The following is a 23,443-nucleotide window of genomic DNA, read 5'->3' as shown; positions in this document are numbered from 1 at the left end:
GGGGTATGGACAGTGTTCGCATGTGTGTGTGTGTGTGTGTGTCACAGGAATGTATACCCGTGTGTGTGTCTGTGTGTGTGTAAGAGGGCGAGACAGCTTATATGTGAGTTATATAGCCTTGGGGAGCTGCTATGGTCATATTTTAATAACTTGCAGTATGTTGGATTATGTACTGTGGGCTTGTAATATCACACCGTCAGGGCAAACCCCTAACAGATTCTCTGTTAGCTGGCCCTTAGCAGGAAAAAAAAAAAGATATCAGGGGACTCGCCAAAACATTGTTTTCAGTTCTGCAGCACTTGTGAAAATGTGAGCTCCCACATGATTCCAGTTCAAAGGTATGCCTTCACCGTTTTGTCTGCCTCAGCACGCAGCGCTCTCTCTACCAGCTACAATGAACAGAGCTCCAGGTTTAATAGGCCTTAAGTAGCACACCCCCTTTGCTCCCTTTGAAGAGCAAACACTCTCTTGCTCACACACATTTATATGTGTATACACACACACACACACACACACTGCTGTGTGAGCAATAAAAAAACTGTGGAACAGTGGCTAGTTCTCTCTCTGACACATCAAAAGGGGAGCTGAGGGGAGTAATGTGTGGAATGATGTGTGTGTAGACCAAGGCCGAGATGCCATTCATGGTTGTAGTGTTGTGGTTTTAACTGCAGGAGGAGGCTTTAGGGCTGGCAAGTAGGGCACAGTAGTTTCAACACATGGCACGCTGGAATCTCAATAGCTGTTTGCATTAAAAATAGATTTTGCCACAGTGTCTTTTTTTTATTTGAACAAAGTGCAGAACACATAAATCTCTGGCAGACATGTGCTCAAGTATTTTTTTAACCATATTACTGTCAGCACTATCACTTCTCTTCATTAAAGTCACGTAGCTGACTCTATAAAGCAATAAGGAACCATAAACAACCCTGAGAAACAATGAAAATGAAACGTGTGTGTGTGTGTCTGTGTGTACATAATATGCCTGCTCATGTGTCTCCGTCATATAACTCAATGAAGGAGGAGGGGAAAGCTACAATTAGCCAGCCGCCAGAAGCATAGCCGCATCCTATAAGGCATGTTTATGCTTTACTCCTGCAGTAATTACATACGTCGTCTTTTGTTTTCTATTTCCCATAAAGCCAGGAACATAATGAGGGAAAAAACTAATTTCTACACAGCACTGTGTACGTAATACTACCACAGTGCTCTTTTTGTCTTCAAGCCCATTTAGGTCTCAGAGAACGTCTATGGGGTTTGAAATGGGAGGAGAGGAGAGGAAGAGAGCACTATAAACAGGGACATGGCTCCTCCAGATGGGAAACTTCTGTTAAGTTGTAATGAGAATTCATAATGACGCAAACGAGCTTGATGGAGCTAGACATGGCAGCGCCTTTATTCAGGAATATGAAACCTCCCCCTCCAAAAAAACCTATTACCACTTTTTTTTCTTTTCTTGTTTTATTCTCTATGATATCCATTTCAAGCCATAAGTGGAAGAGAAATGTCTTCATTAAATGTTTAAGGGAACATGTTTCATTTCTTTTTCATTTTTCATTTTTTTCACCGCCATGCCCAATAGGGAGAGACGATGAAAAGGCAAGTACAAATGATGAAAAAACAAAGAATAGGACTGCTCCTAATGGGACTGTTTTCAGCAGCTGCATTAACAAGTCTGTTTGATTTCCTTCTCCTAAGTGAAGTTGTCAGCTTATGTGTCCAGCATGCTATGTTTAGGACGTTGTGTTTTCTGGCACGGGTGCATAATACATGCTAAAAGGGTTGACCTTATGTCTCTTTCCCTCTGTGTTGCTCTATGGTCATTCTTTAAAGCAGGCCAAAATATCCTCCTGAGCTGAGGTCAAGAATCCATCAGCAGGGGTTTTCTTTTTCTCTCTACAATAACATTTCCATACAGGCTCTGTGAGACAACAGGCCCTGAGGGGGAAAAGAAGAGCCTCCACGTTACACTGAACGGCTCTTACAACATCATAAATGCGACATATTGCTTTCAATTGAAACTCTTGTGCTTGAAATTAGGTTAAAATACTTGTACCTCTGTGAGTGAGGTTCTTTACATATGCAAATGGAGGGAATGCTGAATTGTCTGCTTTCATTAACATAATGTGAATCATGAATATGCCTTCAATCTGCTTGGTTGATTTCCAGCTATGCTATGAAACTAAAACCATATCGGGCCCAACAAGTTTTTTTTTTTTTAAAGGACTGCCACATATTGTGTGTATGCAGGAAAACACACACACTTTTCATAGACCAGTGCATTGTGAAAGAGTCCTATGATTGTGAATTACTTCACCATGACTGTTTTGATGAAAACGTATTGCCTTGTCCTTGGATATGTGGCACAGCAGTCGATATGATTCTAGGGACTTGGAAATACTCTTGACTGCGAAAAGAACAGACCAAAGACGCTCTTCGACTGATGGGAGGAGGAGGAGGAGGAGGAGGAGGAAGAGAAACATTCTTTTGTCGAGTCTGCATTATTGGATTTGGATTGTAACATGGTAGTATCAAGTTAGGCTGAGAAAGGCCTGTGAATATCACTTTGGAATCACAATAGACAAGGGCCGATTGTTATTGCACCATACTTCCATTAATAATTCAATCATTTGACCCGTGACATGATTTCCCGTAAAACAATCTGATCCTCACAGGGCTGATAGAGATATTTGAAATCTATGTGTGTGTGTGTGTGTGCATCTGTCTGTTTTGACCTTCCCAGTGTGACACGGAACTAGTGCCTGAGGCTGCAACTAAAAGTATAATATTTAGAAGGGAGGAGATGGAATGAAAAGGAGACAAGATATCAGAAAGCGTGTGTGTCGCAGCTGAAATGTACCGCAGCGCTTCCACCGAAACAAAGATGTGCCTGCCCCAAGGGTGCTCCAATAAGCATGTCACAGAAATGGAAAGGTCTTACACAAAGTGTGCACTTAAAACTCAACAGCACTCTGAAAGTTAAGCAGAAAATCGAGAGCAACGTATGCAGAGTGCATTAAATATAAAAAACACAGTGTGTGAGCAAATGGAAACAAGGCACAATGTATTATAATACATGGTTTTAGGGATCAGTACTGACAGAGGAAACGCTGCTGTTCCAACTTAAGCCTGCTCCAAACACACAGATAGATGAATGAGGGGGACATAAATGCACGCACACAACAAGTAACCACACACTCTTTGTGCATGTGCAAGAAAAAAAAGCAGGGGTGCCATCTATCAGGCTGCAGACGGGGAGCCTTGGAAGGGGAAATCTGTCCTGTGATGGCTGTAAATGAGGGCTGTGGCGACGCTGTCACATTGCATTTGGCTGGGACGGAGGAGCTATGAAGGGGCTACGAGGGATGGACTCTGTGTACAGATATAATGAACTAGGGAGGTGGCTTTGGATTGTGGGGAGACACTGTGATTCTGTCACAGCTTGTAGTGCTGCTGGTGGGGAGAAGAGAGAGAGTAAATTGAGTGCAGAGAAGAAAAGACTGGGGATGAGGCAAAGGCAGTGATCAGGACAGACAAAACAGATTGAGAAATAGAGAAGGCCTGGGAATGCATAAGCAGCCCTGCAACTAAAAAAAAAAACTACCTAATCGCTGTTAGATCAGTGAGGCAATACTGGTGTTGCACCAGAAGAATATTTACTCTAATTAGAGCCGGCTAATGTGTCTCCAGGTATAAAGGCCGTCGGTGCTTTCCTGAGAATAATTAGAAGCACAGAGCTCGCATTGTCCAGGAGAGCAGTGCACTGCTCCCTTTGTACATCATTAACAGTTCACTGACAACGAAAGCAGAGTTAATAGAATGTAATGTGGTCTCTTCACCCATCCGTTTGTTCAAATGGTCATTAGGGTAATGCTGAATAATTCCTTCCTTCTGTGCTTTGCTTCATCCCCAAACTCAGTGACTCCTCCCACCTCCCCATGCGGCCCTCTGCATTTTGTTTCCAAAAGTCCTGCCTCCATTTTCCCCTCTTTCCCCCTTGCAGAGAATTTTCTCTCGCCTCTGTGCTCCCTATCAAGATGATAAACATGATTTCACGGCGCGTTACAATCATCAGTCTTTGTAAAACACACGAAATCCTCTATAAAAGAATTAACTCAGCTTTGAAGAGACAGAGCCAAATATATAGATTTACAATTCCACACTCAAGTTCCCCACCATGTTTTAATGCATCATAAACACTTGGTGTTTTTTGGTCTCTGTTCCAATAAAAACAGAGAGCGCGGGGGTGTAATATCTGGAGCTGGGGGAAATTAAAGCTGAAGTTCCTCTCCTCCTCGGTGCACTCCCGAGCTCACACACACACACACACACACACACACACACACACACACACACACACACACACACACACACACACAGTTAATCAGCAGCCCAGAGAGAAATCTAAGACCACATCTACACCCAGTGGAGGGAACCTGATACAACCACATCTTCTACCCCCCCTTCCCACATTCCCCTCTTTCTCTTAATCATCAACACACACACACACTCATGCTCCTGCTGATAAATTAGACGGAAGGTTCAGTATGATTAACTAAAGTTAATGAAGACTGAAAGTGATCTCAAACAGAGTAACCATAGAAGGGAAGTATTTGAGAGAACATTGAGACTGCATTAGAAAACCAAAGGGCTTTTTTTTTCTTTCCACCATTTCTGCTTCTACAGCTATTTCCAAAAGTCCTTTCAGTGTGTGGTGACAAACATAACCCTTTTGACTGGTGGAAAAATAAATCATACTTTCAAGTGAAGACAAATGCCTTATCCGTTGGGAGTAGCTGCAGGCTACAGTCATAATGGCCTCTCTCTCTCTCTCTCTCTCGCTTTCTTTTTCTTTCAGGGCAGGGAGTTTCCCTGAACTCGTTTTAAATGTCCACACAAACCGGCCTTACACAGCATAAAGCTGATTCAGTAGCACTTTAAGACTTTTTTATCCAGGATGGTGAGAAGCACTTCATGCCCTGGAAGCACAAAAGAACTCTCATCAGTCACATCTTTAACACAGTTATGCTCAGCACACGCCACACAGTGGTTATTCCCATCTGATCTTTGACATCAAAATGGTGGATTTCCTGAGCCCGTCCATTTGTCCAGGCTCAGGCTTGGCTTGGCTTGGCTTGGCTCGGCTCGGCTCGGGGCAGGCCAGCTGCAGAAGTCTGTCTCCTGTCCTCTCTCCCCTCCTCTGCTCTCAGTGCTATCAGGTTGCCACTCCTCCTCCTTCAGCCCATTACACAGGCCTCTTTATGCTGCGCTAAAAGCTGCTCATGTTCAAACACTCCTGGGAAAAGCTCCTTAAAACATGTCAGGATGAGAGGCCCTGTCTGGTAAAATATTAATAGGAAGTTAATTGGTTGTTAATGGACTGGTGCTTGGGCAGGAATCACCCTCCATTAGATAGGCCACCAAAACACCCCATTCATGGGTGTCATCTTACCACCTCCATGATCTAATTGGTTTCCGGTCACTGTAGCTATGAGCTGCGGTAACCTGGTGTTAAACCCATTATTACTTTACTTTTATGCAAGGTTCAGCAAGAAGTATTGTACCCTGTGTCAGCCACATTTCCCTGTGATTTATGGGCATTCGGTTACTTTGGGGTCAAGTTTTATCTCCACTTCTCTTTTAATTGTGTTTTCATTTGTGTCATTCTGTCACCCTTTGTAACTCTTTCCTTGTGTTAATCTCCTCCTTCATCTACACATAAGGAAATCATTTCAACTTTTGTTGTTTGTGGCCGGAGAGACTGACTGTGCTTTCTGTGGTTGTCATTACCCAACAGACAGAAAAAAACACCCTCTTCTTACTAGAGTAGACATGTAATATTGATGCGGAGCAGACTCGGAGAAACACAGAAATCAAATGGAATCTAAACTAAGTTCAAATGTCGACATCAACACATACATTTTTGATCATTGCAAACCTACAAGACGCCATTCCTTTTAAGGGAAGCCACAGGGGCATGTGTGGCAAGGAATATATATTTAGAAATAAGTGATATTTCAGCATGTCTTTCAATCCTGGCCTCGTTCAGCTCCAATTCATTTATGAGAGGGACAAATACTTGTTGAAAGAGGTTGTTCAGGAAATGGGACTTAAAATGGCGGTAGAGGTTACCCAGACAGACTGTTTTTTTTAATAGATCAGGCTTTCAAATGCACCATGTAGCTAAAATAAAACCTGCTCTTAAAGTAATGCCTATTTCTTTTATATATATATATATATATATATATACTATATGGGCCTTTTAAAAAGGAATCTACACTTTTCCTCATATCTGTATTTCTGATTGATGATGATAGAGGTTACATTCTGATTTTATCTACAACGCTATATACCATTAAAATGAAGTTTATTTGAAGTGAATCAGTGCAGGTTTTCGCATTTTTGTGACATTATAATGCAATTTAATGTCCACTCTGACTATTTAATGCTAACCTCACTCAAACTTTTGAGTGGATCTGTGTCCAATTACATTAAGACGTAAATGTCAATGGATCCAGCAGATGTTGTCCTATTAGTTTAGCCAAGTTTCATTTTACTGCTGCAGATAGAACAGCTGCCACTAGAGGGCGGTGAAACACAGGAGGCAGAGGAGGACATAGATGTTCATCTCTGCATGATTTGATGAAATAAATCAGACAGGCCTCCTGCTATCACCAGCTCTCTGATGTGTTTTTGCTTCCTGCTGCGATCTATCACCCGGGGAATGGATATCCTGGGAGAGGATGTTGCTCTAGCAGAAAACACCTTTTCTAAAGCCAGTTGATGCACCAGGAAACATGGAAGGAATATTGCCATCTACATGGACAAAAACAAATTACTTACATGTAAATAATCAGCAGACACACACACGTGCGTCAGTTTTATTTCCTTTTATTACATGTTAAGCTGTAAATGTTGCAACAAACAGGCAGATTCTTGGCCGGACCTTTAACGTTTAGCAAAACCGTCACAACAAAAAGCATTAGCAAAGAACACATTAAGAAAGTGTAGAAAAGGTACAACAGTATGAAATGTCTGGAAAAAACTGTACTCAAATAATGTTTGGATTTAAAAAAAAGAAAGTGTCGACTAATGAGTCATTTGTCCAATTACTTTGACATACACATTTGAAATTTCGGCATTCCTGCAGTCATTTTGAAAAGAGAGTTTATTTTGACAATACACCAAAACTATTAGTCCAATATCATTTCTAATGGATGACAACAGCTTTCAGAATGTTTTTATAAGCCTTCAGGCAAGATAGCTTTGCTTCTTAGCATGCATGTCACAATCATTAAATAACTGTCAGTCAACGTTTTTTTTTGCATCTCAGGCACGTACAATAACACTCATTGTGAAGAAACTAGTGCTAAAATGTCATTCTACTGCACACAGCCAATAGTGATGGGAAATCTGCAAACTATTTTTTTTTCACTACCATCTCAAAATGAGTAACGTTGTGTATAATCACAAGAGGAGATGAGGAACATGCCAGGGCCACATGAAGGGATGCATGCAAGTGTTTTATGTCTATGTGTGTGATACCGTGAACACGCAGTAAGAAGAACAGAGTACATGTAATTAGATTACATTACGCTGGAAGAATACCTCACTGTGCCCCCCCCCCCCCCCCCCAGTTTATACGATAGGCTTCTTTCATCACTCATCGCCACTCGCTCAGAATCATAAACCCTCGCCATTTCACCATTCCAACAAATGGACACGGGTGCTCATGTAACATAAGGACTTTCACAGACCCCCCCCCTTCCCCTTTAGGTTGTATTGTGGAAAAGGATGGGTTTGACCATGCCTGAGAGAATCTTGGGCACGTGAACACTCACAATCTCTGAGATCATCTCTGGGAAGTTGACACGCGTCTGCAGGGACTGAGCTTGGATGAACAGGTCGTAGGTGAACTGGTGTAACTTCCTCACAACCTGAGAGGAAGAAACATAAACAAACTCATCGTGAGGTTATTAGAAATACAGATGGTCTTAAATGCGTGAAAGGAAAGAATAAGGCTGAGCCCTGTCTTTTGACACAAGCCTTAAGAGGCGGTTTTAAAAGATAACACTTATTGTGACACTCTAAGCTCTGCAGACAGGGTAAAGCCGAAAGGGGTCTGAACTGCAAAGTCTTGATCAGCCCTGGTCTTATGCCTAAAGGTCCCTGACAGACAATCCCTGGCTGCCCTGCAGCTCAGAAGGCACAACGCTGAGCATTTATAAGTAAATCCACAGTGAAAGACACAAGGCAGCAGCTCTGCTTTCTGTAAGAGGTTACTTCACAGCATTCATATCCTTCCTCTCGCAGCTATAACAGCAAGGTAAGAGGGTATTTACTATGACGACTAATTGTTCTCATCACAGCATAGAAAATTTGACTGATCTACACCACCTAGTGGTGGCACAATGATGGAGCATAGATAAATAGATATACTTTATTGATCCTGCAGGGGGAACTTGTTGGAAATTGCTTAATCTCAGATTGAAATCCTTTTTAATATATATATATATATATATTTTATTTTCATTCCCAGTTTAATCAGTCATTTTAAAACAAGGTGCCACTTAAACCTACCACTATCATTACAGTGTGACAGACAGTATCCTGTAGTAAAGCTACAAACCTCACACAAATAGTAAATCTATTTCTAACATTCTTCCTCCTTTCTCCTCTCTGTGGGGCAGGATGTTATTCCTCCTTTTTTTCTGCTATCCCTCCTCCATTGCTTGCAACAGAACAAAGTCAGTAAATTAAGTCGTTTTTTATTTTATTGGTTTCATTTAAGCAGGATCTTATCTGGACAATAACAATCTGGAAAAGGAACCTCCCACCTTCTGTGGGAGCACAGAACACACTGTTGTACTTTGAGCAGAGTACAATTAGAAACACAAAGGATTTGTGGGATTAAAAGTTTAAAAATAAAACACAAACATGTGCACAGACGGATAAAACCCCTCCACAGGAGTGATGTCATCCTTAACCTGGATTTACTTATGCAAGGATTACTTTGCTTAAAATATAACTGCAGTTTATGTAATTCAATCATGAAAATATTTGAAAAAAATCTCACCTGCTCAATCAATTGTAAGCCAGCAGTGTATCACTGTGAGGCCGATATAGTGTTTGTGTACTTGGCAAGTGTACTTTGAAAGAGTCATGCCGTTACGTGACCCTAACTAAAATGACATTTATACAAGTTCAGGGTCACTGTATGGTGCATATGTGAAATGGATTGTGCGTATTACCGACTGGAGGTAGTCCAGCAGCTGTGTGAGCTGAAACAGTCTCTGTGTACGGGTGGTCTCTCCTCGGTGACTGGCTAAGCGGTCCAGCTCCTTGATGTAGGAGGTCCGCAGTTCATCAAAACAGCGCTGGCTCTTCAGGCCCTCCATTGGCACTGTGACCACACAGCCAGAACACAACAATAACTCTCACTGACTTATCATCAATTCTCTCAAGTACGACTACACTATACTGTGGTCATATTTCTAAAGCTGACATTTAAGCTTTTATTTTCAACATGGTCCCAGCTGACTCACTGATGCTGAAGAGGACCAGGACCTTCATGCAGAGGAACTCCTCCTGGGTAACCTTCAGCATGCAGAACTGTTTGGAGAGCAGCTTCATCCGCACACAGTGCTCATACATGCTGGACACTTGCATCCGCTGGCTGTAGGGAAGGGTCGGTAAAAGAATAAATAAAAACAGCTTGAGAGAGGAAGAAGGAGCACAAGATGCCACAGGAGAATAAGTGTGAAGCCAGGAGAGGGTCAGGCTCAGAGGAATATAGAAAGGAAGAAGACAATTAGTGGTTGCAGAGACCAGAGCACAGGAAAGAAGAGGAAAAAGCAGCAGAGGTGAGAAAAAATGAGTCGGACGGATAATGGAAAAAGAGAATGACAGAGAGGCAGAGAAAAATGAGGGTCACCAGCAAGGGCTGGCGTATCTATTACCATGCAGGTCAGATGCAGCCTAATAGAGGGACAGAGGTCTAATGCACACAGAATGAGTATTTTGCTAATGTTGCACAAAATATCAGCCGACTGAAAGCTGCTCTGAGGAGCCTGTGGCTGGGTTTATAGCATTCCAGGCACCACCCTCCTCCAACTAAGAAAAGGTGTGTTATCATGTGCTGTGATTTGTGACAAAAACTATGCGTTAAGTTTTTAAAAGTACAAAGAAAAAGACAAAAGACGAGAGTTGTATTGTCAGAAATGTCTTTTTTTTCCTAATAAAGGCTGGAAGGTTGTGGTGCAAATCAGAACTTGTCAAAGTGAAAAGAATCGGTAGCAGTGCTTCGAGGGAGGTGTGCTGATGACTGGTTTTGCAAAGATGAAATGGAATAAATCATCTGAGGTTGATCGCTCTGCGGCCACGCAAAGGAGATGGTAAGAACAGAACTCTTGTTTACCGTCTCGCCTAAAAAGAGACGCTCGTTGTGTGATTATTCAGTCTTCCTCTGAAGCTTGTATTCCACCGTGCATTGTTTCCCATTTATGATGACAGGTGAATTCTCATGATAGCAACCCCCCACCATGTCACAACGATTATTACAGAGGATTGGGCCTTAACTTTCTTTCTTTCTTTATTCTTTGATACAGTCTGTGCCAACTTTCAGAAACTTTCTCTAGAAGAAAAAACATGCCGTCGTGACTTACTCGTTAAAGACCAGGTCTGGAGCAAAGTAAAGCATGGAGCTGTTAGTGAGCGTGTAGGATCTCCAGCCCAAAGCGAACACCATCACCCCCATCCATGACAATTGAATCACTGACATCTGGTCGTCCACATGCAGGTCGCGGAAACCTGTCGACAACACTCATCTTTCATACGTTGACGTGATCAAACATGCTAAACAACTCTGCTCCGTTTCAATTTGATAAAACTGAGGACTAATAGCAACAAAACTGAACAGTATGGCTACAGTGTTGGCCATTTTCAGCCCTCCTTTTGTTGGCTTATATATGAACATACCCCCCTCTAGTGGCTAATATCTGAAACAAGCCTGTCTGTACAGGACAGGCTGCTCCTACATGGAAGAGATATTGGCACAAAATTCTGGCAAGGTCATACATCTTCTGACTCAGAACTTGATTTCTATCCCAGTGCTAACAGATTTGAAATACTTTCTATGATAGCTTTACTGCCCATGTAAATCAAAGTGATGCTCCTTTCTGCCATCCACTCTCCTGCTCAATAGGGCTGCCCTTGCAGTTTTGTGTTTTTTGCCATAGAGTGCCTATGAATGGTTTGTCTGACAACACTCCCTGAAACTATGACAGCAATTTAGTGCACGTGGCATTTGCAAAAACACCTACTGGCTGTGTGTTTGTTTACCTGGTATTGCCTTGGCCCAGCGCACCACGGTTACCAGCTGTCTCTCCCCCAGCTCATTAAGGCTGGTGAGCAAGGAAGCGGGGCTGTCTGGCTGAGCGGGGTCGTGTCCGGCATTGACCACGGCCGGCTCGATGGCCTGCAGGATGCTGAGCAGGGACAGGCAGGAGCGCAGAGTTGGGGGGATGTCAAGAGCCAGTGCTTGAGATGCTGCTCAAGAGAAAAATCACAGTCCACAAAAGAAAAACCAATCCTTTACAACAAAAGGTAGGCTTCATGTAAAGTTAACATGATACTCGAGCCTAATCCTTACCACCTTGAGCCCTGGCAGCTACATTTCCGGACTCCAGGACTCCATCTTTCTTCGCTGCCCTCTCTTCTTTGTCACTCTGCCCCCAGGCACCTGGCTGCTGCTGCTGCTGCTCCTCCTCTCCATTTCTAGTCTGTCCACCTCCCTTCAGCCGGCGACCTAATATTGACCAGAAAATCCAGAGAAAAAGGCAAGATGGTTAGAAGGAGCCAAGAAGCTTCAATTACCAATAGAAATCTTTAGAAAAACAGTTATAGGTATGAATGTGGTTCTACTTATCACCACACTCATGGAGCTGTTCCTAATCACAGCCATGATCATTTGCCACTAGGCAACAAAGTGCTCTGTTGTAACCTCTCTTGAAATGCATTTGCTACACTGTATTTAATCTGGGATAGTTCTGGTCCACTGAATGGAAGGTATCTGACCAGCCTGACCCCACTTTCTGAATACACACCATCAGTATTTTCCTCATTCTGTTCCTCACCTTTAAGGCTCATTCCCGACATGAAGCACCTCTTTAAGCGACACGAGGCACAGTTTTTCCGCCTCAGTTTGTCAATGGTGCAGTCGTTCCGGCTGGCACACAAGTGGTTCTGCTTACCTGGAGGCACAAACAAGTTCTGGGTGATGAGGGGAGCAAGTTTAACAATGGCAAGGCTTTCCACTCATAGCAACCCTATGTGGATGTTTACTGAAAGCAAATAAATCACCCTCCTAACGTCAGGTCACTGTGCCCTGTCTGCATAACAGCAAGTGGGCGTAAGAAATTAAATCAGAGAACAAGTAATTGTGCACTGGCGTGTGTTTTTTGTGCGAGTCACACCCACCTGCAGCCGCCCTCTTGAAGAATACTTTGCAGCTGCCACAGGTGACTGCTCCGTAGTGACAACCCGAGGCATCGTCGCCACACACCTGACACACTCTCCTGTCTGACAGGTACATGCCTGGAAAAAAATCCTCATGCCTGGACATAAACAAGGGCACAGTTACTCTGCTGTGATTATGATGTTTTTAAAGGAAATTAGTGAAGAGCATTTTAAAAGCATTTTTTTAATCTCTTTCTGCTACCCATAATTCCCTAAATCCAATCCAATTACACTTCCCCTCTCATGAATTATCATATAACAACAGTGGAAGTCAATCCACAGAGCACAAAACATATGATTAAAGAATGTTAGTCTGAGTTAGGCTGGTTAGGAATCAGTAACAAAACATCTTCAGAGCCCAGAATCAACAACAGGTGCTGTATCTTTTGTTTATAACACTGACACATTAACTGGCCTTATGGAGTCAGTTGGGGAGACAGCCACAGCACAAATAAGGACTTTTTTTCTGGAAAGTAAGGGTTGGGATCAACTTTGACTCACTCTGTATGCTGACTGAAACACAAACTGGCCAAGGCCAAGTAGCACATGGTGCTTTTGGAGCACCAGTGATTTAATGCTGATAGAACGCAGCCTGTGTAGATGGACACAGAATGATTCTTCAGTGTTATCAACGCAAGCCGTGGCCAGTAACAATACATAATAATTATGTTCATTGTATTTGATTGATTTGCAATGACAGCAAATGTCTAATTGTGCTCTGTTAACCTTCATAGATGTAAAGTATATAATCCTGTCTGACAGTGCGGCTCTAAAGTACCCAGTCTCAACTAATTACAGGACATATTTGTAATGGAACATGACAAAATGCAGCTGCAGAGCGAGATGGATCAAAGTATTGTCACTTCCCAGACTCTTCACGCATGCGTTTGTCCTTTTGTTGGAGAAACGCAGCGTGAATAGTCCTCCTCCCTCCCTGCCGCCTTCAAGCAGAAATGAAAAGCAAATCATTAAAGATCTGTTGCTTACCTGAAACTGCGATCTGAGCAATCCACCCAAACTGATGGTTCGCTCTTGATAGTGGAAAAAGTGGTTTGCCCTTGAGGAATTGCGCCTGGGTAACTTTCCACTTGGCCATATCCTTGTGCCATCGCTGCGGCTCGCATGCCACCTTTACCACACTGCTCACTTTTATACCAGACACAGCGGCATTCTTGTCTGGATCCGTGACTTGTTTGCCCACAATTACAATATTTACACAAGAAATTATGCCCGCCGGGTCCGCCTCTCTGTAGCTCGGATCGGTCGCTGTGTGCGCGCTCATTTGCGCACCACACGCCGGGTGTATCCCTGTAGTTTTCGCTGGCAGAGTATGCAGAATATGGTTTCAAATGTACGACCTCGGCCATCTGAGAGGTCTCGGGACGCTCTGACATCGGGTTCTTTAACATGTTAGATTTCTTGCATACATATCTGGATATCACTGAGCCACGCGTCAATGTTTGCGCGCTATCCATTTCACCCGCCCTGAACAGATCCATGCAGCTCACCTGCTGTAAGTCATGGCACACTTCTTCAAAGTCGTCCTCTCTGAGGCTGATGTCACACAGGACAACCCGGCTGCTTTCAGAGGTCATACTTGCAGCCGTTCCCAATTCTGGCACTCCTCGGAAACTATTTCCAACAGTGGTGTCGCAGTCTGCAAAGGCGCCGCTGGGGCACTGGTTCATGGTGCTGAGAGGAGAGGAGACTGAATCCAAACCCAAAGACACCGACACTGCCTTACTAAGCTCAGTGGTTTGGTACGCGTAAGTGTCAGTGGTATCCAAACGATCCCGCGCATTTATTATCAAAGAGTTTGATCCGTCTATATCTGACAAGCTCGTGTGAAAGGCCATCTTCGGCTCGCGTCCTTGGACTAAAGCTGCTGACTGCGCTGGGTGCACACGGAGATAACACCAAACAACACTTTCTAGGCGAGAAGCCGCCTACCCAATGACAGCCCTCATGTGTCTCAGCGGATGCGTTTAGATCCGTCGTCAACGCAGGTTGCTAAAGGAAAAGGGACGTCCCACCGAGCCGTTCCATGGATGAAGACCGAACTTTTCCTTTGTTTTTTTTTACCAAGTAAGCATGTTAGGCGGCAGAAGTTACTGACACACCACTACAGTTCGCGTGACTTACTTTTTTTGGCATACAGACCGACGAACAGTATTCCCAATGTAACTTTCCTCAACTGGAAAGCCAGAGTTGCACTGCCTCTCGTTATTTAGGTGCAAACATACGCAGATCTCGCGAGAAGAGGCGCGATTAAGCTGTAAATTCGCTGTGTGTCATGATCCTCCACAATACTGTGGGACAGGCTGCTACTGCTGCCGCCCTGTCTGTCAGCAGCTCCTTCACTGACAGCTGTCGCCAGAAATATATATATTCAGTTTTCAACTTATTTTATAGTTTTACACAGTTAAACGAGCTTGCCTATACTGTCAGCCAGGCTGCACACCGTCTTAAACATGTAAAATATATGTATTTGTTTACCTGCTACTTTGTTTATTTATTTACTTCCCCATGAGTGTTCAGACAAAGGTCTGGTAGTGTGTGTTTTTAAATGTGTTTTAATTTATTTTTTGTATCTGGTTTTTGGATGGCATGACAATAAAAGCTCATGAGACTGTAAACAATCTTGAAAGAGAAACGACATTTTAAATAATCATATTAACCTGCTGTTATGGTTAACTAAATAAAAAGGAGAATAACATGTTTGCCGTGTTGAAGGGCGCTCACTGTGAACCCTCGTCTTTGCAGGAGCAGAGGGAGTGAGGCGGCACAGTCGCAGTGATGGGAGATGAAGTTGTGGATTATACAGAATGCTCCGATGGCACAATAACATTTTTTTTTAATTTTCTGTTTATTTATAGATGCATTTGAAAGTGATAATTGGAGCATCAGAGTCTTATGGAAACGGAGGCACACGCAACACATTGGGTTATTTTTGACATATAGAACAGAGGATCTCGGTGTAGTTGTAGAATAATTGCCTTCAGTGTCATTACATTAATCAATTAACATTAATGGGGTTGTCAATATGGCACATTGATACTGCAACAGCTGGCTGGAAGTGAATAAGAGTAATGATGATACATTACATGTTTGCAATTCTGGACTGGAATGGCTGCTATTGTTCCTGTGAAATTAAAAATGTATTTCCGATTTCGATGAAATACCTTTAAAATCATCAACAATAAAGCACAATATAAGTCATATATATATTCAAACAGCTATTTCAGGTTGATTTAAATGCAATAATCTATACACCTATACACTTCTACAATTTCTCAGTGTGCCCAATATAATCCACATCCAGCACACTGTCCTACATGGACTCAAATTCATCGATGCGCTGTTTAGTGTTGCCCTGGCGTATCTGACGTAGTGTCTTGTATTTGTCCCGGCCTGCCTTCACATTCTCAGCATGGATCAGGTCATTGGGGGTCTTTTTGCTGTCGTCTACAGCTCCAGCCAGCTCAGTGCTCAGGAACTGAAAAAAAAGCACAGATACAGAGTGAATAAAATTCTGTTACCTGAGACTAGGAGACTATTCAGGAGCCTTACCCCCTCTCCCCTTCTACGCCCCCCTCAATCCCATCTGAAAACACTCTATTGTACATAGTTATTAAATCCATGTTTTGTGTTGAGTCGTCTGTACAACATTGTACCTCATTTTTTTGGCTGTGTGATAGGAACCATGGATGAGATCTGCAACTTGAGTGAAGCCAGGAAAATGATAATGTACTGCTGAAATGATGCTTGATTAAGTTAAGTGCACTTAGTTGTACTGAAACACAGTTTTTGGAGGTAATTAACCTGCCATCTTTACAGTACAGTCAAAACCCGTACGTGGCCATGTCAACAAACAGCACAGAGAGTGCAGCAGTTTATAAGCCTTTAAAAAAACAAGAGCGACAAAACACGTGGCTTACAGACCATAAACTGTAAGGGAGACAAATGCCTGTCTACATACACTAAGACTAAATATTATATAAAACAGCTATTTCAGTTGTCCATCAAAAATGAAATATAAAATAACTTCAGACATTATCATTTTGTAGAAATAAAACAAATCATCTGCTTGAGCAATTTATATGGATTTACTATTAATAAGTGCTGCAGTGCTCCGAGCTACACAGCAGCTAAAACTGCTCACAGTGACTCTCTGTAAACAGGTTCCTGTTGTACGTACTTTATCCTCTTAACACGCTTACATTTACTTAATATCAATGAAGGTGCAAATAAATTCAGCTTGTCCTCATATTCTTCATACAAAAGTGGGAGAATGGTGTCACCGACTTACAAAATTACATATACAAGCGTTTAGGCTAGGTAGGAAAGGATGGTGGTATTAAACAGGTCTAGACTAGTCTCATCATGAGGACTGGGGTTTATGCTAGACCATTGCTTTGTTTTCAGCCACTTTAGGCCACAAAAGTATTCAGTTAGGCTTTGAAAAGAGAATGTTTACATAAATTATCAGTCTGATATCTCAGTCTTAACCAAAAGGTTTGATAAAATGTAACTTTGTATATTTTAAAGGAGAAGTTGGGCCTTGTGTTGTTATGCAAGAACCCTAAAGCCTCTTTGTTTGTGACTTATTTAACTGTACTCAAACCCTGGGTAAACCCAGAGGTGCACATGACCCTTGACCAGAAGTGTAATAGGAGAGAGATAAGCGAACCTGATAAACCAGACATCTGTGTACAATGATCTACTCTTACCTTGAGGTTTTTCTGCAGTCTCTGGTTCTTCTGGGCTTCTGTAACTCTTTCCTCCTCGCTGCGATCTCGGACCATGCCCGGAGAAGTCAGCTCGGCGCTCGCCTCTGCACTGCTCTCGTCCGTCTCGTCGTGCTCATGCATATGAGGGTTGACAGAATTCTGGATGTGGACACCTATGAGTTTAGTCTTCAGCTCCTCTTTGGTACGCTCCAAATCAGCTTCTACCACCGTTGCCTGTTAATACACGCAATTGTAGTGAACCGATGAAGCTGGAGTTTAGAGGGGCCCTTCTACTGGCGTTACTGAAATAAATAAATGTGCTTTTTCTGAATAAAGGACTCGTGGCATCATACTTTACGTAGGGGCTGCATTTTGTAAATATGTAGATCACCTATTTGCTGGTAATTTCCGCATCTCTTTAGTGCAGTACTCACTAATACGCCTGACATTTTAGCAAGTACTTATCTTGTATGAGTAGTGATTTATTTTCGCATAAAGTGCAACAGGTTCCCACTTCAATAGAAAGGTGAAAACACAGGAGCACTACTCAATAATGTGAAGAGACTACATGCAAGTCCTTATTTGTATGCTGTTTTTGCATATAATTTGCATGTACATTTAATGGCCTAATGTTTTAGGCTAAAAATCCCTTACCAGGCTTGAGGTTTTTCCATTACACAGTACCTCTGGTTAAATCTCTGCTTATGTTTTACCTATTCTGGTGTCAGACATCATCTCTTCTCTCATGTTTCATTCATCCATTGTCTCTCTCATGGTTTTTTCATTTACTCTCACCCTTTTCTGCCATCTTTTTGCCTCCTCGTCCTTTTTCTTCTTGGCGTCTTCCAGCTGGGAGATCTTAGAGGTAAGCTCTGCCAGCTCAGTGGCCTACACAACCATGCACACAAATGGAAAAGGAGTTAAGAGTGCTCCTGATTTGAGGTCATTGTGCTCTGTTTGTGCCTGTGTAAGAGAGAATCTGTGTGAATGTGCGATATATGTTTATATTCAGCATCACAGCTCCACTTATTACCTATAAAAACTGTTTTTCTGAAACAATAAGAATATAAGATAAGAATACATATACTAATAAGAATTAAGAATTTACTTTTATCTTTGAGGGCTTGATCAATGAGTTCTAAATCAGAAGAATAACATAGGCAGAATGTAAAGTACCAGGCTTTCCTGACTCTTAATCTGTGTTTCAGATTGGTAGAGCAGGGCTGCTTTTGCTTGAATTGCAGCTTTGCGGTCCTTGTCCAGTCGCTCAGCTTCCTCCTGTGCAATTGTTCTCTCCTTCTCCAGCTCAAGCGCCCTACGTGTCTGCTCCTCCAGCTCTGAAACAAACACATGCACAAAATCATCACCCAAAACATGCTCCATAAGCTTTACAGCTATGCTCACATCTGATGTTTTAATACATATGTTGAGCTGCGCTTTAATGCTCTTTAAGAAACAAAGCTGAAGCTATAACATTTGTATTCAGGAAGTTGTCAGACCATCTTGAGCTCTCTTTGTCTGCTCCTCGATCTGTCTCAATCTCTCCATCAGCTCCATGGTCTCACGGGCAATCTTCTCTGTTTCCTTCTCAGCATTTTCACGCTTTTTTTTCTCACTCTCGAGCAGAGCCCTGACAGGAGAATTGTGCATAAATACACATCTGAAAAAAAACTTTATCTCTTGACAGTTCTTTCTTAAAGCAGAGAGAACACACTGTAAACTGTAAGAAAAATAGGACTTCATTACTACCCCTCCCCTCCCTTACCGCTCCATTTGCCTCTTGTTCTTCTCCTCCCTAGCTTGGGCCTTCATCTGCTGCACCTCGATGGTGTCGGGCTTACGTCTGCGCATGTACAGGTCATGATTCCCCATGCACAATGCCAGGATACGTTTGTTGATGCGAAGACGAGGCACATAGAAAACAAAGTCCTAGAACAAATCAAAAATTCAGCAATCAGTAATTCCCTCAATAGCACATCTGGTCTGTTTTACAACTAACAGGATCTTTTTTTTCTATTTTTTTTGTATCTATTGTTTTTTGGATGCTTCCCTGAAAGTCTGTGCGTGCAATCAGAAGTTGGACCATGAGACTAAACGAGCAGCTGCTCTCATTACACTTGTTGCTATAATTGATATTGATACATTTGATTTGCTGTGAAAAATGTTTTCATAATAACTGCTAATGCTAAGATAATGAGCACTGTTTATGAGGTAGCAGGTTTTACAAGTCCCAACCACAAGCATCCATGAGTTAAGCTAAGATAAGCTCTAGGTTCAACAAACCTTAAAGCTGCATAAGCTTTCAGGTATTTAGTGTGTTTTTAGTGTTGCAACCAAAAAAAAATACAAAAAAAAACAAGACAAATATTTGCATACCGGAGCTTTCTTGTCGATTGGCTTGATGACAAACTTCTTGTCATTGAAGGAAATATTTCTGATCTCACTCCAGGGGAAGCCAATTTTTGGGGTCATTCTGAAAAGATATTGGTGAAGTTCATCATTTTAGTATCATGTTTGGTGAATCCAACAGTTGAAAACAGCATGTGTAGAAGTTCTGTTAGGCTGAGACAGTTGAGCTTAGAGCTAAATGTTAATATAATTAAAATGAGAACAGCATGGTCACTATTACAAACCCAAAGAGCTGTTGCTAGATGCTGAAACATTTCACTAGACTGGAACAATGGAAATTCTACAATTAATATGTTATTATTTACATGTAAAAATGCATGTTTGAGTTACTTGACATTACATACATGACTTGCATTTGGAATACATACGATATATATTCTTTCACAGTAAAAGCACCATAGAAGCTACTAAAGCCGACACACTAATATACGTACGTATATGTTTTCAGATATATATATATATATATATGTTTTTGAACTGTGACCTACTTGTCCTTTTTATCATAGATGTTCAACCCCAGTGCATCCACTCCCAACCACAACTCGGACCCTTTCTTGTTCTTGATGCTGAAGTAGTTGACCCCGTACATCTCCAGGTCCTGGGCTATCTTCAGGTACTCCAACATTGCGTCTTCTCTGTGGAGCAGAATATTTGAATTGAACTTGGAAACTTTTTTTTTTTTTGTAGTGAGACTGCAGTAGACTACCTCAGCATTCCCTTGTGCTCTTGATGCCACACCTGGATTCTTTCCTCCCACTGATTCTTATTCAGCTTGTGCTGCTCCAAAACCCTGGTTTTATCAGCAAAGGGGACACGGCGGTTAGAATTCAGATGAGTGATCCTGGAATTAGGGTGAACTTTAGTTAAAAGTAATATGCACAGGACTCAGTACCTCTGTGGTAGCATCTTTTCTCTTGTGAGGTACCCGGGGACATGGTAATCTTTCCTGTAGTCTCCATGTTTGACCTGAACGGCATATGAGGCCAGGAGAACTGCAGTCTCCGGTGGACAGTATATGTCGTCATTTAGGATGCTCTCTTTCACCTGAAACAGATTTTGATTTTTTTTTTAAAAGAGAGACATAAATACTGATTTTAAGATGACACCTCCTTTCATTTAGTGTTCTATGTTGTGTAACAGTGTCACATATGATAATATAAATGTGTTTTAAAGAGACAGAAACCCTGTGGTTGCTGGTGTTTTGTGTGCATGCACTCCCTCCCCTCCCAGGACAGTTAACAAGATCTGTGTGAGTCATCATGGAACCCCCACAAGTCGTTAAGACAGGTTCAACAGTGTGTTTTGAATGAGATCCCTGATTTAGTCTTGTACCTGTGGAGCCAATGTTGCATAAGAGATAGCATTGCTAACATTGTAGCATCCACTGTGTACACATGTTTATATTATTCCTGCTCATATGCTAGAGATAATACTATTTTTATTAAAATAGATGAGTTAAAATTTTATTATCATTAATTAAATAGAATCTCTTCTTGATTTCTCAGTGTTTGAAATGAACAGCATGAATTCCTTTTATTTAGCATTTAGTATGTCTAACCTGCAGAAAGAAGAGGCGCTGCGTTGCCTCCTGGATTAGTTCATCAGCGACATCCTCTGGGTAAAACTTGGCCCTGAACTTGATCAACAAAGGGTTATCCCTCTTCACATCTTGAGCTGTCACCTGGGATGCCAGAATAAATAAAGTGCCTAATGACCCTCAATGGAGTAACACAGCAGCATTAATCATAAACAATCATCACGATTCATGAGGTCATGTCATCATCAAGCCATGTAAATTTGACATGCAAGCTTTCTTCTCACCCTCTTGTTCAGTTTGAGCCAGGTGGAGAAGCCTTTGCTGTCCTGATACTGAAGGCCAAAGAACCACGTTTCCCTGAGCCCGATGGTCTTCACGATCTAAATGCATCAAATATCATCACAATCGCTGTGATTATCTGTTAGAGTACATCATTTCATTGCACTGTAATCCACATTGTACCTGGTCAAAAAGCTGTTTGCCAGTCGTGCTGGGCAGAATGGCAAACTCCAGCTCCGCATCCATGGTTGTAATCCGGACATTTATCTGCCAGAGAAAACACTCACAGTGAGACAGCGGAGGAAAAGCACCCTGATTTTCAGTCATCTGTGTCACTGGAGAAGCATCAAGGATTTATGCAGAAAAACAACTGGGTGGAGGGGAGAAAAAAAAGAACACTACCAATTCTGCAGTAACATTGTTCCTTGAAACAATGGTAAAACTTTTGGTTCTTTGACAGCAAAATGACCAAAAAGAGTGTTCCTTACATTCCTCTGTTCAACCAGGAGCATCCATTCGCAAGAGGTTGGTGGGGACTACAATCAAAAAATGAAGCCCACAACGTATTTTAGATTTAACTCAGAACATGGGGGTTCACTTCATGATGAATATGTATTCAAAATGGTACAGTGAATTTGCCTAAAAAATGTTTTCATTATTTGTCCATGAAGCTTTCAAGGGTGTACATAGCAAGGCAGACTTCCATTAGTGCCCCTTAAAGGATCATAATGTAGCATACCTGTTAGCCTTGCTGGACACAGTGTTTTAAATATTTATGAACATAAGAAAAGAAAACTAAACATTTCTACTGTTTCTTAGGATCATCAAAGTCATTCATTGCACTGAAAAAGCTTCTCAAATCTACAGATTAAATCCCTCCTGTAGCCTTTACAGAGACAAAACTTCTATCTGCTCTTTAAATCTTAATGAAACACAACGACAATAAGCATATAAACGACAAAGGAACGATATGTACTTACAGTTGACATTTGTACTTTTTTAATCTGCAGCTGAAACACTTCTTCGGAGAGGTGCTTGTAGTAGCTTTTTCTCCGCAGTCATATGAAACTGCTTTCAATACCTACAAGGATTATGGTGAATGAGAATGGACCATTGTGTTGTTCTCAAGAACTTTCTCATTAAGTTAATCCAGTGGCTGCCATGGTGGCCCACACGTTTTTAAAGGGGCAGCATCTGGGAACACATTTTTCCTCTTGGTTATAGGTTGTAAGACCGTGTATCACTTTTTTCCAGAACACAGACATGACTTTTGTTTTCCAAGTCTATTTATAGAAAGATCAAAATCAGCGGTAAGTTAGTAGCACCTGGTGTTCCAGTAGCAGAGAAGGTTCAATGGATTTGCTCTAATCTAATAATCCATGTAGTTAATGTGTAAGCATACATGTTGTGTTACATACTGGAGTTTTTTTTATGTGTATGTGGGAAATAACCCAGTCTGTGAAAACTAAATGTAACACATCTTCTTCTTCTTTGTGTTCGACGTGGGCTTACATGAAGATTTAATAACATTTTCCAGATTATTCCATTCTGTTATAGGAATTCTAAACATGATCATATTCACCTTTTAACAAGACATGAGCTCATAGAGAATTTGTCATTATGTCTGATGGAAATAAGCCAAAATAAATTTTTTTATTTAAGTGTCCGAGTTTAAAATAATAATAAATAAATAATAATATTTATTTTTAATATATTATTTAAAGTAATAATATGTGTTGTATATATCAGACATTGATAATTTCCGTCCTGTGGTGATATTATTTTTCGCCTCATATTATAAAGGCAAACCTGTCCCCCTCCTGTTCCTCTGTCCTGATCTGCCTGCTCTGATCTCAGCAGCTGTCTCCCTCACAGTGTAACGAGCAGCTGCTGAGGAAGCGAAGAGGACACGTTATATTTCAGTCGCAGGTCGTTGTGTGTAGCAGACGGCCCCTCACACTCCTACGGCGCTTTC

General features: G+C 41.8%; 2 protein-coding genes across 3 annotated transcripts; both read right to left on the bottom strand.

The window, feature by feature from the left end:
* Positions 1-6,941: 6,941 nt before the first annotated feature.
* On the bottom strand, positions 6,942-14,752 carry LOC114442336 (androgen receptor-like). 2 transcript variants are annotated; one of them, XM_028415786.1, is made up of 9 exons: positions 13,501-14,752; positions 12,475-12,611; positions 12,132-12,248; positions 11,648-11,803; positions 11,338-11,544; positions 10,662-10,806; positions 9,543-9,673; positions 9,249-9,400; positions 6,942-7,934 (listed from the first exon to the last, which is right to left on the bottom strand). In XM_028415786.1, the coding sequence occupies exons 1-9, from the start codon at positions 14,367-14,369 to the stop codon at positions 7,770-7,772; spliced, it is 2,079 nt and encodes a 692-aa protein (XP_028271587.1). In that variant the 5' UTR covers positions 14,370-14,752; the 3' UTR covers positions 6,942-7,769. The 2 variants fall into 2 exon arrangements, with proteins under 2 accessions (XP_028271587.1, XP_028271588.1); XM_028415787.1 differs by having other exon boundaries at positions 7,770-7,934; positions 11,651-11,803; positions 13,501-14,369.
* Positions 14,753-15,844: 1,092 nt separating this feature from the next.
* Positions 15,845-23,387, bottom strand: LOC114442606 (moesin-like). Its single transcript, XM_028416314.1, has 15 exons — positions 23,278-23,387; positions 22,449-22,549; positions 21,652-21,735; positions 21,474-21,569; positions 21,211-21,333; positions 20,545-20,696; positions 20,359-20,442; positions 20,141-20,287; positions 19,620-19,716; positions 19,009-19,172; positions 18,743-18,873; positions 18,420-18,580; positions 18,039-18,131; positions 17,244-17,477; positions 15,845-16,009 (listed from the first exon to the last, which is right to left on the bottom strand). The coding sequence occupies exons 2-15, from the start codon at positions 22,455-22,457 to the stop codon at positions 15,845-15,847; spliced, it is 1,740 nt and encodes a 579-aa protein (XP_028272115.1). The 5' UTR covers positions 22,458-22,549; positions 23,278-23,387.
* Between the last annotated feature and the right edge of the window lie 56 nt (positions 23,388-23,443).

Source organism: Parambassis ranga, chromosome 10 (assembly GCF_900634625.1).
Source record: "Parambassis ranga chromosome 10, fParRan2.1, whole genome shotgun sequence".
NCBI classification, from domain to species: Eukaryota; Metazoa; Chordata; class Actinopteri; family Ambassidae; genus Parambassis; species Parambassis ranga.
The sequence above is the reverse complement of the archived record's forward strand: the minus strand, read 5'-3'. Positions and strand labels throughout refer to the sequence as shown.

Coding starts and splice junctions, on each gene's coding strand:
- LOC114442606 (XM_028416314.1), bottom strand. Junction 19,717..20,140: donor ATCTATGATAAAAAGGACAA/GTAGGTCACAGT, acceptor ATATCTTTTCAG/AATGACCCCAAAAATTGGCT. Junction 16,010..17,243: donor GACTGCAGAAAAACCTCAAG/GTAAGAGTAGAT, acceptor CTTTTTTTTCAG/TTCCTGAGCACTGAGCTGGC.
- LOC114442336 (XM_028415786.1), bottom strand. CDS start 14,369: ATGGCCTTTCACACGAGCTTGTCAGATATAGACGGATCAAACTCTTTG. Junction 11,545..11,647: donor AGCTGCCAGGGCTCAAGGTG/GTAAGGATTAGG, acceptor TCTCTTGAGCAG/CATCTCAAGCACTGGCTCTT. Junction 10,807..11,337: donor CTGGGCCAAGGCAATACCAG/GTAAACAAACAC, acceptor TGTTGTCGACAG/GTTTCCGCGACCTGCATGTG.